This window comes from Cheilinus undulatus, linkage group 21 (assembly GCF_018320785.1).
Source record: "Cheilinus undulatus linkage group 21, ASM1832078v1, whole genome shotgun sequence".
In the NCBI taxonomy this organism is placed as follows: Eukaryota; Metazoa; Chordata; class Actinopteri; order Labriformes; family Labridae; genus Cheilinus; species Cheilinus undulatus.
The window spans coordinates 3,801,892-3,820,666 of NC_054885.1; the positions used below are offsets into that span (position 1 = coordinate 3,801,892).

The 18,775-nt window shown below is 38.5% G+C and overlaps 1 protein-coding gene across 1 annotated transcript in view; it reads right to left on the minus strand.

Moving 5' to 3' along the window:
- Positions 1-18,259, minus strand: part of LOC121529586 (retinoic acid receptor alpha-B-like) — a 33,872-nt gene extending 15,613 nt beyond the window's left edge. Inside the window, exons 1-2 of the mRNA XM_041817525.1 lie at positions 17,750-18,259; positions 13,919-14,149 (exon numbers count right to left, since the gene is read on the minus strand). Of these exons, the coding sequence (XP_041673459.1) occupies positions 13,919-14,120 (202 nt within the window). The 5' untranslated portion in view covers positions 14,121-14,149; positions 17,750-18,259. The remainder of the gene's footprint in view (positions 1-13,918; positions 14,150-17,749) is intronic.
- Between the last annotated feature and the right edge of the window lie 516 nt (positions 18,260-18,775).

Genomic DNA, 18,775 nt, shown 5'->3' on the forward strand with positions numbered 1-18,775 from the left:
GCAATTAAAGGGTTAAAAGATGTGACAGTTATTAAGTATTTGGTATTTCTGTTAATGGCACAAGTTGATGAAACAAGGAAGAAAATTAAACAATTGAAAATAAACTAATATAACTTTTTTTATTTACAGTAATAACCCCCCTGTGCATTTTTTGCACACTAGGAGGAAAATGAGGCATCAATTTGTGGGGATACCAGAGGGTTAAGCTAGACTTTTATTTTGAAATGCCTCTTGCACACCTGTTGATTGTTTCTGCACAGATTCACGATGTCCTGAACCTTCAGAGAATCTAGTGGCAACGATAGCTGTCAACAGCTAAGAGGATGAAGCTGATATCCACTCCTCACTCTGCTGTGCCCATAGGTCACTTTTGTCTGGCCCACGGCAAATTTTTAAAATAAAGTGAAATATGGCCCACATTAGAACATGAAGCTTTTGCTTGACTGTACTCTACTTCTTCGTTTCAGCACAAGGCGGTGCTACCATGCTAATTCTGCAAACAAACATTTTGACAAAAAGAATTTAATGTTGTTTTTTATTTGTGGCCAAACTAAGACGACACCGTAAATGGTAAACACGTTGGCAACCAAAATAAAACCAATATCTTGATTTATAATACCCTAATTGATTACCACAGTAAATAGCAGCACCAACAGTGTTCCAGGTGGTAGCCAGCGCCCCCTGAAATGTGATTGGCCTCCCCAAAAATCTTTAAATTGGTTGGCTATCTAGCCATGTGAGCACACTCAATCACTATGAATACTTATTACCGTTCTTACCCTCAAGGTGTGGCATAAGAAAGTGGCCCACCATTGTTATATATTTCTATATGTGGCCACCAGTGGAAAAAGTTTGGACCCCCTTAGATCAATCTGAAAACAGATGAAAGAGTGGAGCTGAGGCGGGTCTTCCTTGTATACTTTTAAAACCAAAACAGACGATTCATAATAAATTCACCCCTCACACAGTATAACCCTCTAAATACTCAAATTATTCTGGCCAAAGTCGTTTCTTGAACTAGGCTGCAAACATGTTTATTTCTGATGTAAAAATTGTGTTTTTAACATTGGGGCGGATGGGACTTCTGCTGCTTCTGCCTCTAGTGAACATGAGGCTAAACAATTTGCAAAAATAATTGAATTGCAATTTTTTCCTGCAATATTGCAATTGCGATTTGAAATGCGATTATTTAGGTTCCTCAGTTCTTCTGTTGTTTAACAAACATAAGCAAGAAATTATTCTATAACAAGCACAATATTAGATAAGTTTAAACTAGGGCTAAATTTTGATTTTGATTTTTGATTTTGGCTGCTAAAGCAAATTTGATATCAATTGCTTTATTGAAGGGAACGATCATTTCTCATATTCTTCTCATTTTGATGAAGAAAAATAAATGCATGATCAAGAAAAGTAAGATTTTTGTAGAAAATAAAATGAAATAAAAAAGATACTTGAAGGTTTTAACAATGTATGAATCAGTGATACTCAACACGTGGCTCTTTCGTGTCTTAATTTTAAATATTATTCTCCCACAAAACCTTAAAAAAGGGAAACTTTTTTGTACTTTTTCACCCATTTCTTTACTTTTCGCCCATTTAAGCTACCTTTTGCCATTGAATACCACAGTTTTTCCTACTTTTTTGCCCATTTTTGCCACTTTTATCCAATTTTTGCCTATTAGGGCCATCTTTTGCCATTTGATACCATTTACCCTACTTTTTTGGCCCATTTTGACACTTTTTTGCAACTTTTTACCTACTTTTTGCCACTTTTATCCCATTTTTTTGCCCTTGTTCACTGTTTTGTTCTCTGCATTTTCACCCATGTAAGCACTTTTTTCCTAGTTTTTGCCTATTCTAGTCACTTTTCACTGAATTTTTTTCATGCTTTTGCACCTTTTGTACCATTTTATGCCAACTGTAACTCATTTTTGTCACTTCTCACCCATTTTTGCTACTTTTTGACCTTTTTTCCACTCTTACTACCCATTTTTGCCCCTTTTCACCCATTTTTGTTGCTTTTTGACCATTTTTGGCACCTTTAACTTATTGTTATTGCTACTTCAAGCTGTTTTTGCCACTTTTCACCTCTTAGATTGTGGCTCTTTCAAAGGTATTTTTCAACAAACTGGCTCTGTGGTTGAGCAGGGTTGAGTAACACTGGTATAAAGCATAAAAAAGAAAAAAAAGATTGTATCAAACTGGTATTTTGACATGTTTCAGGTTAAATATTGCACTGTCTGCGATTTTAAAATTGCGGCACGCCATATTGCAATTTAATCTAATTTGCGATTAACTGCCCAGCCCCACGTGGACATGAGAGGAACTGCAGCCCTTTGTACTTCCACATTGGTTTCATTTATCAACTACAGAGTCCATCATAGAGGGGAAAAAATATTAAACCTGCTGGGAGTAAATCCAGACAAAAACAAGCCGCCTGAAGACTTTCTAAAACGAATGAATTAATAAGCAGCTTTCCACTGCCACTCCTTCAATATTTATCCGATGGCCATGTGAACCCACAGACACAAAGCCATCTCACAGATACTAACAGTGACACACTGCCGTCCACCTCCTCCTCTTCACACAGTCACACTCAGGTCAAACTTAGTCAGTACACACGCACATTCCCAGACTAACTGTGACTGTGTGAGCAGAGGTCATTCAGTACGGGGAAATGATGACTGGGCAGCTGACACAGGAAAGAAAGAGGCAGATAGAAGAAGAAATAAAGAGAGGGAGGGATGTAGGTCACTCCCCAATTGTCAGTGAGTCATTGCTCTGGATCACACCCAACACCCACTCACAGTGAAGCTCTATCCCTCAGCCGCTGTGTTCATGTCACTGAGGGAGAGGAGGCTGGGAGTAAAACCTTTGGCCTTTAACCCGTCAGGCTCCTCATTCCACTCACAGACAAGTAGGGCTGGGCAAGACGGGACAGAAATCAGATCTGGACATTTTCGAGCTAAACAGTGATACACAGTGGGTATATGTCAGTATCTATTTCTCTGTGGTTGTCATAGTAACAGAATTATAAACTTTGATAGGAGTCTAGTAAAAAATCCATCAATATTAAACCTGTTTGATACCAAAGCAGAACAAAAGTCCTGCCAGCAGTTTTCCTTGATACCAAGCAGGTAGACTTAAATTATTATTTATGTTTTATATTGTAATCGCAACAGCAATATTATGCAGAATAATCACAAATTAACACTGACTTCATGACCAGATTGCGTTTCCTTAGGCATTTAATTAATAGTTTTAGGCTCAACCAACAGACCTGTGTCAGTTGAGATCTTTTTCTTTATTCATCCTTGTTCTTTAACCTTTAAAGAGTTTTTTAAGAAAAAAGTGTTTTTCTTTGTTCATCCTCAAACCTTAAATTGTGTTCAAAGGACACAATTTTTTATTAAATAAAGCATATTTAAATATTGGTATTGGCTAAAATTAATCTGTTACTATTGGCATATCTAATATCAGCAAAAAATCAATATTGTGCATGGAATTGCATGATTTGGCAATAATGTGCAGTTGTGATTATACTTGACAATATTGCACTTCTTGCTTGGTTATTAAGGAAAATAGGAGAAAACGTTTGCTTCTGTGTTTTCTCCTGTCAGCATATTGTTCTTGATATCTTGTTTTAGCATTTTTTCTGATTAATTGTATTGTTATAATTTGTACCATATAAATGTTCATTATTATCTCTTTACAAGCCTGTGTGGGTTTCTTTGGCTTCTGCACATTTCTTTATGCTGCATGTGTTGTAATTCTTTTTATTCTGTATATTTTCCTTTTTCCATCCTTGTTCATTTGTGCATTAAAAAAGTGTGTATTTCTCAACTTACAAAAACAAACATATTAAGAAGCAAAAACACAAAACAAGTTTTACAGTACTGTTGTTAAAAAAAATTAAACTAAAAGTTTTCCTTTAAAAAATTAATAAATAAAGGTACTTCAAAAAAAGTGCATGATGGCACTATTGTTAACTCAAAGTCCTTTCTGCAGACATTTTAATAAATATTTTAAGCATAACTAAATACTAATATAGCTGCTATATTTTATGCAATAATGTTATTGAACAAGATAGCACTAGTTTTATTTGAAATTTTTTTAGTCCAGTTTAGTTCGAGTCATTGCTTTCAGTCTCTCCTGCTTTGACTGATCATTTTTCTTATTTTTATTACTATAATTTTTTAACTATTTTATTTCCTAATACTCTCTACCTTTTTCATTGTTGTAATCTGATCTAATACTCACTAATCTATTCTTATTGTTCTGATTTCTATTCTATTCCATCCCTTCCTGATATTTATTTTTATATTATATTATATATTATATTTATTTTTTTTTTATTTTACATTTTGTTGTGTTCCTGTGTTGCCTGGCCTCGTCGAGGTTATTCTGGGTTTTTATTTTTCTCTAGGTTTTTATTTTCTTCAGGGTTTTTAAAATGCCTTTCTTGTTTTTACATTGTGTCCCCCTGAGTTATGGTGTTGGAGTCACAATGCTGGCTCAGTTTTTGTTGTTGGGATTTTGTCTTTCTTGTTGTTTTCTAATGCTTGCGTTAAGATGCTTTGTCTTATTTTTGATTCTATTATTAAAGCACTTTATAAACCTCTGCTTTTAAAGGTGCTATACCAGTGATACTCAACCCGCGGCTCTTTAGTGACCTGTTTAAGGCTTACTTGAAAAAAAAAACCCTCATAAGAACTTTTATGAAGGTAAACGCTGTCATCAGTAAAGATTCATTGTAAGTCACATTGATAAATCTGTTACCCACACAAACCCTAACCCTAAACTATGAAATTTAAATGAAAACTTTTATTTTTTCAAACCATATCATTGTTGCCATCAGGTGCGCTCGACAGAGAAGCGTGTGGAAGAGCAGAGGGGAGAGGAAGTCCGCCGGTGTTGCGGCTCTTCTGTAAGGTCATTCATTGTGGTGTGCTGTCTGCCGTTCAAATTGAAGCTTCCTTTGCCCTCGTTTGAACTTCTTTCTCCAATCTCTTCCTGCTGATGCTCTAGCACACTTGTATTTTATGGTGATTATGCAGATATGCGTCATCATCGACGAGTCCAACACACACGGATCACATGTTGAGATAGCGGAATATCTAATGACACTAGCCCAAAGGTGGGTGTTTAATTTGATCTTTACCTTACTAATGATAATAAATACTGTCAAGAGAACAGAAACATGGAACCAAAGCTACAAAATGAGGCCTGGGTGGAAGGATGTTTCTGGGAGAGCTGCAGCTGCAGGGCCGGTTTTAGTCATTTGGAGGCCCAGGGCAAAGACCAACATGAGGCCCCTCCCCCTTTAGCTAAAGAATTAATAATGAGTGGAAAAATATTAAAAAGCATCTCATCTTTTTTAATAAAGCCACAGAATTACAGTAAATGTCCCAATGTGAGATACAAATACCCAAATAGCCAACCATAATTCATCAGCTCTTTGAAAAGCATCTCATAGTTTAAACTCAACACATTCTCATATCTTAAAAAATCTTTTGGCCGGGTGGAACTTTCAAAATGCTGGTACTGGGCTAAAGACTCATATCTCCCATATTGTGTTAAAATTGGTTAAACCCTACAGACAAATGTAAAAGATGACCAATAGTACTGAACAAATTAAAATCGTGAAAAATTGAGGTACAAGTTTTTGGTCAAACGACAGCGATTAAAAAAAATATATGCTCATTATCAGTGATTGTTTCTTCTGACACAATATGGACATTTTATGTAGCCTATTGCATCCCATTAAATCAAACAATTATCCACCAGTTCACTGTTTTATTTCATTTCAACTATGGATTAACTCATGATCTACCTTACATCCCCGGTTTGGATTGTGGCTCTGGCTTAAGTATTTTCAAGAGTACCTTGATGCAGACAAGATGGCCAACATACATCCAATCCATACTGGAAGTCTCAACCGGAAGTCCGTATGTCCGTATGAGTGGTTAGGTTCAGGGTAAGGCAGTGGGGAAGGTGATATATTTGAGATCCAGCACCAAGGATTAGGCTTAGGTGTGAAAAAGACTGACAAACACTGGTAGCTGAGTCCAACATGAAGAAGAAGCTTCCGATTGGGACTTCCAGCATGGACCGGATGTATAGCGACGCCAATGTCGGCTCTCTTGACTGCAGTTGGGTCCCTCTCAGTATTTTTAAGACAATGTGGCTCTTTGGTAGAGTAAGGTTGAGTACCACTGTGCTATACAAATAAAGTTGTTGTTATTATTATTACCCACGCTGATGAAATCGGCAGGGGGTTATGTAAAGGGTTCCGTATCTTTGCTTGTTTCTTTGTTTGTTTGTATGTGTACAAGATAACTTGAGAACGGAAAGTCGGATCTTCACCAAACTTTCAGGGAATATTGGGATAGCGACAGGGAAGAATCGGTTAGTTTTTGGTGATGATCTGCGCTCCTGTTCAGTTTTTCTCGCACTTTGAATTTTGAACACCATACTAATCGATTGGAGCGTGAATTCCTCGGTGTCGCTGCTTAGATGTAGGTCTGCCACCTCAGACGGCCATTCTAGTTAAAATTATAATTATTATTATTGTTATTATTTTTTGTTGTTGTTGTTATTGTTATTATTATTTTTGTTGTTGTTATTATTATTCTTATTACTACTGTTATTACCTCCGCCAAGGAGGTTATGTGATCGGTAGGGTTTGTTAGTTGGTTTGTTAGTTTGTTAGCAACATAACTCAAAAAGTTATGGATGGATATTGATGAAATTTTCAGGAAATGTCAGAAATGGTATTAGGAAGAACTGATTAGATTTTGAGAGTGATCTGGATCACTGTCTGGATCCAGGAATTTTTTAAAGTGTTCTCTACTATTGGGAGACAGGGCTAATGGCCCTATTATTGTGATTATTATAATTATTGTTATTATTATTACTTTAACAGGACAGCTGAAGAGAGACTGGAAATATGGGGAGGGAAAGCAGGAGACATGCACCAGGACTGGGAATCAATCCTATGGCCAGTGTGTTGGGGACTCCAGGACAATAAATATTTGCATATCGATATAAGATTTTGTTTAACCCTTTATCTTATTTATGAATACATTGATATATACATAGGTGCAACTACTCAATCTCTAGTCTCCATATGGTACACTTACTTTCAAACCTCCTCTGTTACATCCTTCAGTAATATACTGCACATTCTCCCCTAGAAAGGTGAAGGCATGACCCACATCCTCCATCTCTAATTGGCCAGTATCCTACTTTTTATTGCCTTTTTAGGTTTGTTGGTTTATCACTAAAAACAAATGTATGTGGGGTATAAATGAAGAGTCTGCAGGAGCCCGTACACCACTGCATGTATCTTAGAATCTCCACATATTGCCCAGCCCTAACACACACACTCACTGGGAGCAGTCCTGTCTTTACAGCTTGAATTTACGATCACTTCCTCTCGCCTCTGTTTGTCTTTCTCTCCCTCTGTTTTCCCCTTGCTCTGCCCTCCCTCTCCTTCTCTCTCTCTCTCTCTCTTTATGACTTGCACCCAGTCGTGCAAGGGTGATGTCACAGTGACATCACGCCTGGTCGGACTGTGAGGCTGACTCTGCAGCGTGTGGTAACATCATCTCACAGTGAAGCAATCCTCTGTTTGTTTGTGTGCTCGTCTCGTGATAGAGGGGAAACCAACGCAGACGCCTCTCACCCAGTGCATGCTGGGATTGGCACCATTCTAGCATTATTCCCGTATCAATATTTTAAACTTTGATAGTGTTCCAGTGAAAATCACACCATGTTTTTATCTGTTTTGTTACGATGGCAACAAAAGTAGAAATCCTCTGTTCCCAGTATTGGGTCATTTCATTTGTTTCGAAAGTTGTAAACAGACTCCTGCACACTTTCTAAGTTGCACAATTACACTTGACAGATTTATTAGAGCTGTTTAAACTTTGTGTAGGAGTTTGATGGACTCTCTCAGAAATCACTCGGCCCCTCATTGACCTGATGAAAAGGCCCTCCTGAGATGTGGTTTAATAATATCACTGCAGGATCAGCAATGCATATCTTATCCAGGCTCAGCCAGGCTTAGGCCAGGCTCAGATCAACACCCAGTACCCGGGGTTCTTGGCACCCAGCGTCAACACTTCAGTCACACCTGTTGAAATCAGGTGTTTCAATTAGACCCACAGGTGTATTCAATTTTTACCTAGCCATGCAGTCTACATTAGCAAACATTTGTGATCCTAAACGGGTCGTTCTGAAGAGCTCAGAGACTTCAAGCATGGTACTGCGATGGATGCCGCCTTTGCAAGGAGACGAAGCAGAAGACCACGTTTCCACGGCCGAGCAGCTGAAAGTGGAAGAGTTTAGGAACAACAGCAACTCAGCCATGAAGCAGAAGACAACTTAAAATCACAGAGCAGAGTTAACGACCGCTAAGGTGCATAAAAGTCTGCTGAGTCCATAGCTGGACTCTGGAGCAGTGGAAACATGTTCTGTGGAGCGACCAGTCAGTCAGATGGGTGATTCTGGCTTTGGAGTATGCCAGGAGAACGTTACCTGTTTGACTGTGAAGTTTGGCAGAGGAGGGATAACAGTATGGGGCTGTTTTTCAGGGTTTGGGCTAGGAGGGCCAATCTTAATTCTTCAGCAAAACCAAGACATTTTGGACAATGCTATGATGTGCTTGTGGCACAGTTTTGGGAAGGCCCTTTTCTATTCCAACACGAATAGTGCACAAAGAGCACACAGAGCCCTGACCTTAACCCTATCAAGCACCTTTAGGATGAACTGAAACGGAGATTATGAGCCAGGCCTTCTGGTCCAACATCAGTGCCTGACCTCATAAATGCTTCCAAAAATAAAGGTGCTAGTGACCGGGGACCTCCACTTTACCTTAAGTTGGTTGAACACAGCCACGAACATTCATGAATAGTCATGTGTAGACAAGGCCATCCATAAAGAGGGATAAGGGGGGAGGTTTCTGGGACCCAGCCAAACTGGGGGCCCATGGAGGTCAGGAAATTCATGACCCATTGTGAAGTTAAGCTGTGAAAACTATATTTTATATTTGACCTAAATAATGACCAAACAAATATCTCTATCTATTCATATGTGTTGTAAATAGCCTTCTTAAAATGAAAAGAACTTCTGTTAAAATCATTTTTAAAAGGGATGAAAAATTGCTCAGAGTAGTTAATAATGGCAAAAATGGTAGAAAAAGTATTGAAATTGGATTTTTAAAGAACATGAATGGGTTAAAAGTGGAAAAAAAATACACAAGAATGGATTAAATTGACAAAAACTGGCACAGAAAGTGATAAAAGGGGATAAAAAAGAGGCTGAAATGGCTTTAAAGTGCAACAAATTGGGGGAAATTAGGTTGACTGGGATGAAAAATTGATATAAACTGGCAAAAATGGGATAACTGTGGTGTATTGGGCAAAAAGCGGTGTAAAAAGTGGTTAATAGTGGCAATAATGAGGCAACAACAGGCAGAAAATGGCAAGAATTGGTTTAGAAGTGAAAAAAACAGGCAGAAAAAAGTGGTGGAAAGGGTATAAAATTGACACAAATGGGTTTCAAGTGGCAAAAATGTGCTTAAATTGGCAAATTTTGATGAAGTGATTAAAATTTGCTAAAATTGGTGTAAAATCGCAACAGTGTAATGTTTTTTTTAATTCTTTTTTTAAGGCATCTGGTGACCCCATCTCAGTGTCTCGTGACCCCAAATGGGGTCCTGACCCCAAGGTTGAGAATCACTGCTCTACAGAATGAATGGACACACATTCACACAGAAAGAATCTTGTGGAAAGCCTTCCAAGAAGAGAGGAGGCTGCTCTAGCTGCAAAAGGGGGACAACCCCATATTAAAGTGCATCCATGTGAATATTTGAATATCATTACAGTCCCTGTTGGTGCAATGGTCAGGCGGACAAATACTTTTGTCCATATAATGTATATGTGCATCTAGACAGAGCTCTTTCTTTTGGCTGAAAATCTGACTGAAGATCATGAAGTTTCTGTCCTTTTGATACCATAAACCAGTAAAAAAAATGAAGCTTTGATCATTTTTAAACACATGGTATCACTGCAGATGCTGCCAGTGTTTTTGTAGGTACTGTGTAGGAGTTTGTCTGCTTTCTATGATCACTTGAAGCGAATAATCTCCCAATCCTTGGTGTCTAGGATTTCCGATTTTGTCTGCTGTGGAACCAAAGCGGTTTAGTTTTCCCTGGAGTCAAATCAAAGTTTATTATTTTGGTGTTGTGACACAGACAGACCTTCGACCTCATCTATCACCTGCATGTAGACAAAACAAACACCATCTGCTGGATTGTAAATGCCCGTAGTTAAGACCGTTGTGCTTTACATCAGTGCTCATTGAACTCTTTCATCCAATCAGGCGGCTCGATCTGGACTTACAGTTGTGTAATGGGCCCATATTTGAAGCAGAGTTATTAGGGGAATTAAAGTCCCTCCCTGTGAGGCTGTTGGTGTGTTACGTTGTGTATTATGTGACTAAAAGGCCTCAGTGGGTCAACAGCTGCCTGTACTCATTCACCTAATCTGCCCCGTCCTGACCTCAGCAGCATTCAAGAGTTCCCCGCTGATCAACCAAAACTACACGGGATTTAATACAGCAGGAGATAAATGTGAGGGATTAATAATGTCAGATTTACAGAGACACTCGTCGACGACCACTTTAATAATCACTTTTTACATTACAATCATTCCCAGGCTGTTTTTATCAACATTGAACCTCTCTAATGTAAAGGCTCTCTGCTCCTCTTTGTCCCGTGGCTCAGTGAATCGATCCTGTTTGGGTTTTTGGGGCAGATTGTCCAACAAATTGCACATATTGATTTTTTTCCCTTTCCATAGACCAAACTAGTCAATAATTATCAATAGAGAAAATAAACATCATGAATGACTGCTGTAGCTTGAATTCTAATAACTATCAGGAATGATTTCTTTATATTGCTGCATAAATTAGCCTGAATGCAGAATTTAGGTCATAATAGAAGAAAAGGATATGCAGAAGTGATGCATTCCAGATTATGATGGCGTGACACTCACAAGCTGAAGTGAACACATATTCATAGATTTTATTGCAGTTTTATGCATCTTTTAACCTTCCAAAAAGTCAACCATGATGTCAGAATGTTTGATAATTCTAAACTTTACATAACCACATGCCTTAAATTACACAGTATCTAATATTTTAATATTCAGTACTGTCAAAAAAGTCCCTTAGCTTAAAAATAGGGCTTTTTCTGTAAGAGCTTTTCCTGAAAGCTGCTGCAATTAAATGAGAAAGAATTTTCCAGGATGCACAAATATTTGAGATGCGCCGATTGAAAACCAATACAGATTATTTTCCATCATTTCCACTGTGTCAGCATTTCTGTCATGCTTGACCTCGTAAACAAATCAGAGTTTATATGGTCTAAAATGTTCCAACTGTCACTTTTATTATGGGCCAATCAGAGTAGCAGCGACATAGTAGGCGCCACTAAAGGTATGCACCGGGTTGATGCCAGATAACGCCTAGTAGCCTAACACCCTTGTTTTTAAGACATTGTTAGTGCAGCAGCTAAAAAATAAAGCATTTAAACAAAGCCAGTGGCTGTACGTATAGACTGCATTGTATTTAATCACGGGTCGAGTGGAGCTGGGTCAGGTCACGCTCTGTTGTTCACGGGTCTGGGTGGATCCCAACATTAAGCACAGAAAATTGAAGGAAAAAGGCTGTGTTAAAACTATGACTAAAAATGTTCATCGACAGCCTTTTTTTCATGACAAAAACAAGACTAAGACTAACAAAAATAGATCTGTGATGACTAAAACTGACAAAACAAGTTTAGTTTTCGTCAAGATGACTTAAACCAGACTAAAATGTAATGTAGTTTTAGTCAGAATCCATGATATTTCTCTACTGTGGGTAAATCTATCAAAAAACAATGCATCTGTATCCATGCAGCCTCTCAGCTGTAAAAAGCAAGCGGCCCAAATCTGGCAGAGTGCATAGAACACACTATCATGACATGGTACCAGATTTAGGCAAGAAAATAAAAGCTTGGACTAAAAGTAAAGACTAAAATGTGAGAACTTTTTATGGACTAAAACTAGACTAAAATGTAAAAGGCTAGAAATGACTAAAATGTGACTAAAACCAGGATTAAAATTAAAAATAGCTACCAAAATTAAAACTGCACCCTTTCTGTTAAGACACTGATAGTGCATCAGCCAAAAGTAAAGCATTTAAACAAATCCAGTGGTTGAATGATGACATTGACAACATTGTATTCAATCATGGGTCGAGTGGAGTTGGGTCCGGATGGATCCCAACATTAAGCATGGAAAACAGGACTCAGTTCAGAGCTCTACAGGTGCGAGTGGATGCGGGTGGGTGCCACTGCCAAGGAGTAAACTACAAATCCTGATCTCTGCAGTCAGCTATTCTCATGCTAATCCACAATTCTTCACTATCAGTGGAGCCAGTTGTAAAAATTACGCCCTGGCCACACGGAGACAAATATGATATATTTCCATTTCATTTTGAAAAAGCTTTCGTAAGCACGGGATCGTTTCAGGAAATATCCGCGTAAGCACAGAACCACTGAAAACATTGTAGTACATATGCCAAGCCTGTAAGTGGTGCTGTCACGCTGCCCACAACTACTACAGATGCCCTGAAAAAACTACAGATCTAACACACAGCTGCTGTGAGTGAAATTAAAGCATGGATCATCTTGGCTGAGCAGCATAAATCATGAAATAGATACAGCAACAGAACAGCAGGAACTGATTACACATGTGTAATACTGGAAGCATAACATGAAGCTTTTTCACAACAACAGTAAACATGTCGTGTCTGTCACTGAGGCTCTGCTGTGGCAGCTGCAGTCACTATATACCCACCATAACAACTATTATGATTAGAATTTTTCTGTCTTCAAAAGCTTTAATAAATATATGGAGTAATGCAAGTACCAAACTAAAACCATAGCTATAGAAAATAGAAGAGTAGAGTCATTTTAAGGGCCAAAATTCTTCTTATTGTATCTTTAAAATGATAATTTCTTGATTATTTTGATCTATCAAGTATTAACGAGTACTGCAACTTAAAAAACAGATCTTTAGTCACATTTTTAGAAAGCTTACAGACTAAATAATGCAGTTCTTAAATTTAAAATAAGAAATTACCCAGTATTGAGTGCCTAACTTTGACCAGTATCTAACTTTGAGGTACCAGTATCCTTTTATTTTACCTTAATCTGATTAAAATGTACTAATCTGGTGTTGTCATGATCCTCGCTTATAGGGGGACAGCTAATGAGAGAGAGAGAACTCTCTTAATTGGACTAACATTGTGCAATGTTCCGTTTCAACACATTTGTGCAATTCAAGCCATGTACAGGAGTTCGTCTGCATTTTTTGCTAAGATATCACCCAATATCGAGGGCTAGAACTTTTATTTTTAGTGCTGTGGGAACAAAAAAAGGTATAAATATTGTTTGAAAATTCCCAAAGATTTCCACTGTGTTAATGCCAGAATAATGTATGACAACCAGAGCTCTGGTTTTGATGGATTAGACACCAACGGTAAAGAAGGGCTCTCTGAAGTCCTGAAAAAAAAGGGAAGGAAACATCCTAAGAAGGCTCGTTGGGGTCAAATTAAAAGCCACTTAAAGCGCTATACAACATTAATTACTTGTCTTGTTAATAAGAGGCTTAAAGAAGGGCTGTGGAGCTCCTCATACTTGAAGAAGGGGGTTGCATGAGCCCCCCTAAGCTGACAACAAATATCAAAAGAAAGAGCAACTGGTTCACCCTCCAGCTCCCCGTCATTTTTCAACAAATTAAATTATCCACACTCACTAATTGTACTCTTCCCCGTAGTTGTTTTGTCAACGTTTCAACATCAGTACTCACAGTGGCTCGATCCACTCCAGTGTCTACCGGTGACGAGGGACCCTCCGAACGGTCGCTGGAGTCCTCCTGCCCCGGGCAGGAGTCCCTTCTCTGAGCCGAGCCCTGGGGGTCTGTGGTAGTAGTCCATGCTCAGGAAAGAGCCGCCGGGACTGGGGCTGCTGGGGCTGGGGCTGAAACCCACCACATCCACGCTTTCGTACATCCCCGAGAGGAGGGAGAGGCGTTTGATCTCTTTGTGGTAAAACAGAGAGGAAAAAAAGATCAAAGCGTGACGGAGGGTGAGGAGAGAAAGAGGAGGGAGGGAAGAGTTCACATCTTCATAACAGACTGATGGGAGGAGGAGGAGGAGGAGGAGAGATGACGGCTCCTGGTGACCTCTCAGCCCTCTGACCAGTACAGGCAGTCCACTGTCTTTCTGTTTTAATCAGGTTTCGTCACATTGAGGCGACTAATCAGACGTTGCAACCGATTTTTCACTTCAAGTGCTGCAAGTCTTAAATCATCTATGTACGGTACATCCCAGTGAGACGACTAAAACTGCGGCTGCAAATGCTCAGTTAGCTTCGTGTAGTTTGTTAAGCCCGCTAAATGAGTGTTGCAACTGACTTTCCCATTTGAATGCTACAAATCATTTGGTTTGTCCCGCTACGATGGCAAATTAAATGCTGCGACTGTTTAGTCAGTTCAGATGCAAAGGTGTTCAAATAACTTTGTGTAGTTTGTCACATTAAGACAAAACACCCAATGTTGCAACTTCCCTGTTTTTTTTATCACGTTAAGGCCATTAATTGAATGTTGCAACTGATTTTTCCGTTGAAATGCTGTAACTTGTTTTTTCTGAGATTAGGACAAATAATCCAAGGTTGCAATGGATTCTTCACTAGAATGCAACAACTGTTAGATTACCCTCACTGTTTTCATCACCTTCAGGCCATTAATTGGATATTGCAACTGATTTTTCACTTCAAGTGCTGCCAGTCTTAAATCACCTATGTTTGGTAAATCTCAAAAAGACGACTAATACTGCACCTGATGTTTAAGCTCCAATGCTGCAAATGCTCCATTAGCTTTATGTAGTTTGATAAGTCAGCTAAATCAATGTTGCAACTGATTTTTCATTTTGAATACTACAGGTCTTACATTAACTTAATTTGGTTTGTCGGGCTACGATGAGCTGCAACTGTTTAGTCAGTTCAGATGCAAAAGTGTTCAAATAACTGTGTAGTTTGTTGGGAGAAGACATATCATCCAATGTTGCAACCGATTCTTCACTGGAATGCTGTAACTGTTAGATTAACTTCACTGTCATCACCTTAAGGCCATTAATTGGATGTTGCAACTGTTTTTTTTTCAATTAGAACACTGCAAGTCCTGTGGTTTGTCACATTATGACAAATAATCCAAGGTTGCAACTGATTCTTCACTATAATGCCACAACTGTAACATTAACCTCACTGTTTTCATCACGTAAAGGCAATTAATTGGATGTTGAAACTAAAGAAATGTTGCCACAGGTGTTTCCATTGAAAAACAACAACTGTTTGATTTGCTTTGTGTGGATCATTGCATCAAGATGACTGCATGTTGCAACTGATTTTTCAGTTTAAATGGTACAAGTGTTCGGTTAACTTTGAATGATATGCCACGCTTAGATCACTACTTAAATGTTGCAACTTTTTTCCATTAGAATGCAACAAGTGTTAAATTAACTTTTAGTGGTTATTCTCACCATGACGACTGACTGAATTTTGCAAGCGGTATATAAAGCTCAAATACTAGTGTTTCATTAGTTTTGCTAGGTTTCATCGATCAAGACAGCTAATCGAATGTTGCACGTTTTTTTTTTTTGAATGCTAAAAGTGAACCTTTCTGTGGTTCAAAACATCTAAACAACTTATCAAACAATGCAACCAAAATTGCTTCTTGGTTGCTACAGGCTTTTGATCAACTTTGTGAGATTATGATGACAGTTCAAATGTTGCAACCTGTTCATGCTACACATGTTTGATTAGCTCTATGTGTAGTTCTTCGGGTTGAGACAACTTATCAAATGTTGCAACCAATCTGGCTGCTGGAATGCTGCAAGTATTTTATAACTAATGGAATGTTGCAACCCATTTTCAGCTTGAAGGCTTCAGGCTTGAAAGCAGCTTTGGTTGCAAAGTGCAACCAATCATTCACTTACAATGCAAGCACTGTCTGATAAAGTTTGCACGTTTCTTTTTGCTTTAAGAAGACTAACATGTTGCAACCGATTTTTTTAGTTTGATAACTATACTTTTTAGAAGCTTATTGAATATTGCAACTGATCTTTTGTTTGAATTCTACAACAGTTTGATTAACTGAGTGGTTTGCCATGTGAAGAAGGATAATTAAATGTTGCAATTAATTTCACAGCTCAAAAATTGATCCACTTGATTTTGTAGGCAGTAGGCAAGGTTAAGACAATTAATAAAATGTTGCAACAGATTTTTGTTTTGAATGAATAAAGTATTCAATTAGCTTCATGTGTATTTTATGTTAGTACAGCTAAATGAATGTTGCAACCAACTTTTAATTATGTTGAGATGGCTAAAAAGTGTTGCAACTGATTTTTTGCTTCCAAACTGGACTGTTTGATCAACTTTGCATGTTTTTTACTTAAAGAAAATTACGAATGTTGCAACTGATTTTTCAGTACAAATAATTTCTATGACCTTTATTTTTTTTTTATTTAGACGTTATGACAATTAAATATTGCAACTGATTTTACTTTCATATCCTGCAATTGTTCCATCAACTTTGTGTGGTTTGCGAAGTAAAGACAGCTAATTAAATGTTGCAACTGATTTTACAGCTCAGCAATAGATCAAATAGACTTTACGTGAAGTACTGTTTTTAAATGTTGCAACTGATTTTTCAGTTTGATTACTGGTGTTTTCCATTTATTTCGTGTGGTTGTTTGAGGCAGCAAACAAATTGTTGCAACCGATTTTTCACTTCCAGTGCTAAGATAAACTAATAAACTTTGCATGTCTTGTCACCTTAAGAGGGCTACTCAGATGTTGCAACTGATTTTTCAGTGAGAATACAATAAATGTTCTTAGCTTTATGTGGTTTATTATGTTAAGACTAATTGAATAATACAACTGATTTTTTGTTTGATTTCCTACGACTGTTTAGCATGTAAGGACATCTTAAAACTTGCAACCGATTTGACGACTCAGCTATACTTCCAACTGACTGCATGCAGTATGCAAGATCAAGGTAACTGATAAAATACTGCAACTGATTTTTAGTTTGAATACTACAAATGTTCAATTAGCTTTTTCTAGGTTTGTTACAGTAAGACAACTTAATGATTGTTGCAACCGATTTTTCTGTTTCGGTTATCTAAAGAAGTTGCAATTCTCATAAACATAAAAACAAATGTAGAAATGTGAGTGAAAGAGCTCTTTGCAGCTCATATTAGCAGATTCCTGCAGCATTTTTTGTCTTATTCGTGCGTTTCTCTGCCTTTAAACCGACTAATCAATGTTGCAACCAATCACATGGTCCAAAGCTTTTCTTCATTCACTGGTGTGCTGAGCTGGAGGCATTGCAGCACTCTTACTTTAAATCAGCATAGACATAAAGAAGTGATTTTGCACTATGAGAGCCATTTATGGCCCATCAGTTTATTGCATTTTAACTCCCTCTCTTTGTGTTGCAGATAAGGCGATTAATCGAATGCGGTACCGATCTGGCAGCTCTAGTGCTACAAGTGTTCGATTAACTGAACTGGCCTGCTCTAAAAGTTGCTCTCCTCGTTTTTTGGTGTCAACACAAACACGAAGAAAAACACTGAATTACCTTTGTCCACCACAGACTTGTGTTGTTAAGAGTTTAGCGACCTTGACGTCCGACTCTCTGCTTTATTCGAGCCCTTCGTCGCACATGGAAGCAGTTCCTCGCTGCATTTTAGCACCAACTTAAAATACCATTATGTAATTGTGATATCGCTGTTTAATCCGAGCTGCAAGGAAGCGAACTATCTCCTGCGTGGCGTCACAGCTGGTACTGCTCGTCCTTAAATCCACGCATGCTGGAATGAATGTAGTGGAGTAGTAGGGTCCAGTCCGCGGAGAGGAACGCGCTCCGGATCACAGAGACGACAAAAGGGCAGAAATAAAACCGCTGACAGACGCTGTCACAGATGGATTTGGTCCAGAGGAGGTGGATATCCGCGGGTAAGGCTGGTGGATGTGGAGATATCCCGGGTTAGTCGGGGTCTGAACGCGGCTTGTTTCTTGTTGTTGAGTCCAGCAGTGGAGCAGCAGTGTCCTGTGGTAACCTCTGATCTGTACCCGACGGCCTCTCTCTCTCTCTCTCTCTCTCTCCCCGGTTTGATGAGTGACACCAGCTGCGCACGAGCTCCACCTACCTGCCCTGCGCGTGCCTCCAAAGAGCTCTCTGACTTCTTTTCACCGAGGCTGACTGGTTTTTATCTCCAAAAGGAGAAGCAGGCTGACGTTAAGATGTCAGAATGTGGTTTTTGTCGTACTGACAGACGTTCCCACGGTATTTCCAGGTATTACCCCTTAAAAAATCACAATGTAGTCATAATGAAACAGGAGAATTGTGGGTATTCTCATTAGGAGATACGTCTACATTAAAATGTTCATCACTACGGTGGCCCCGAGGGTCAACTCTACTATTTCACTGCAAAACAAACGACTAATCTGACGCCAAAAACCTGTATAAAAATGCAAAAATGAAATGCAGAAAAAAAAAAACTACAGCTGATGAAAATAACACCAAGAACAAAAAAAAAACCCTTTTTTTTCCAAACTTCCATCTTTTCAGGGAATTTTAGAGAATGTTTTCTCACATTTCTAG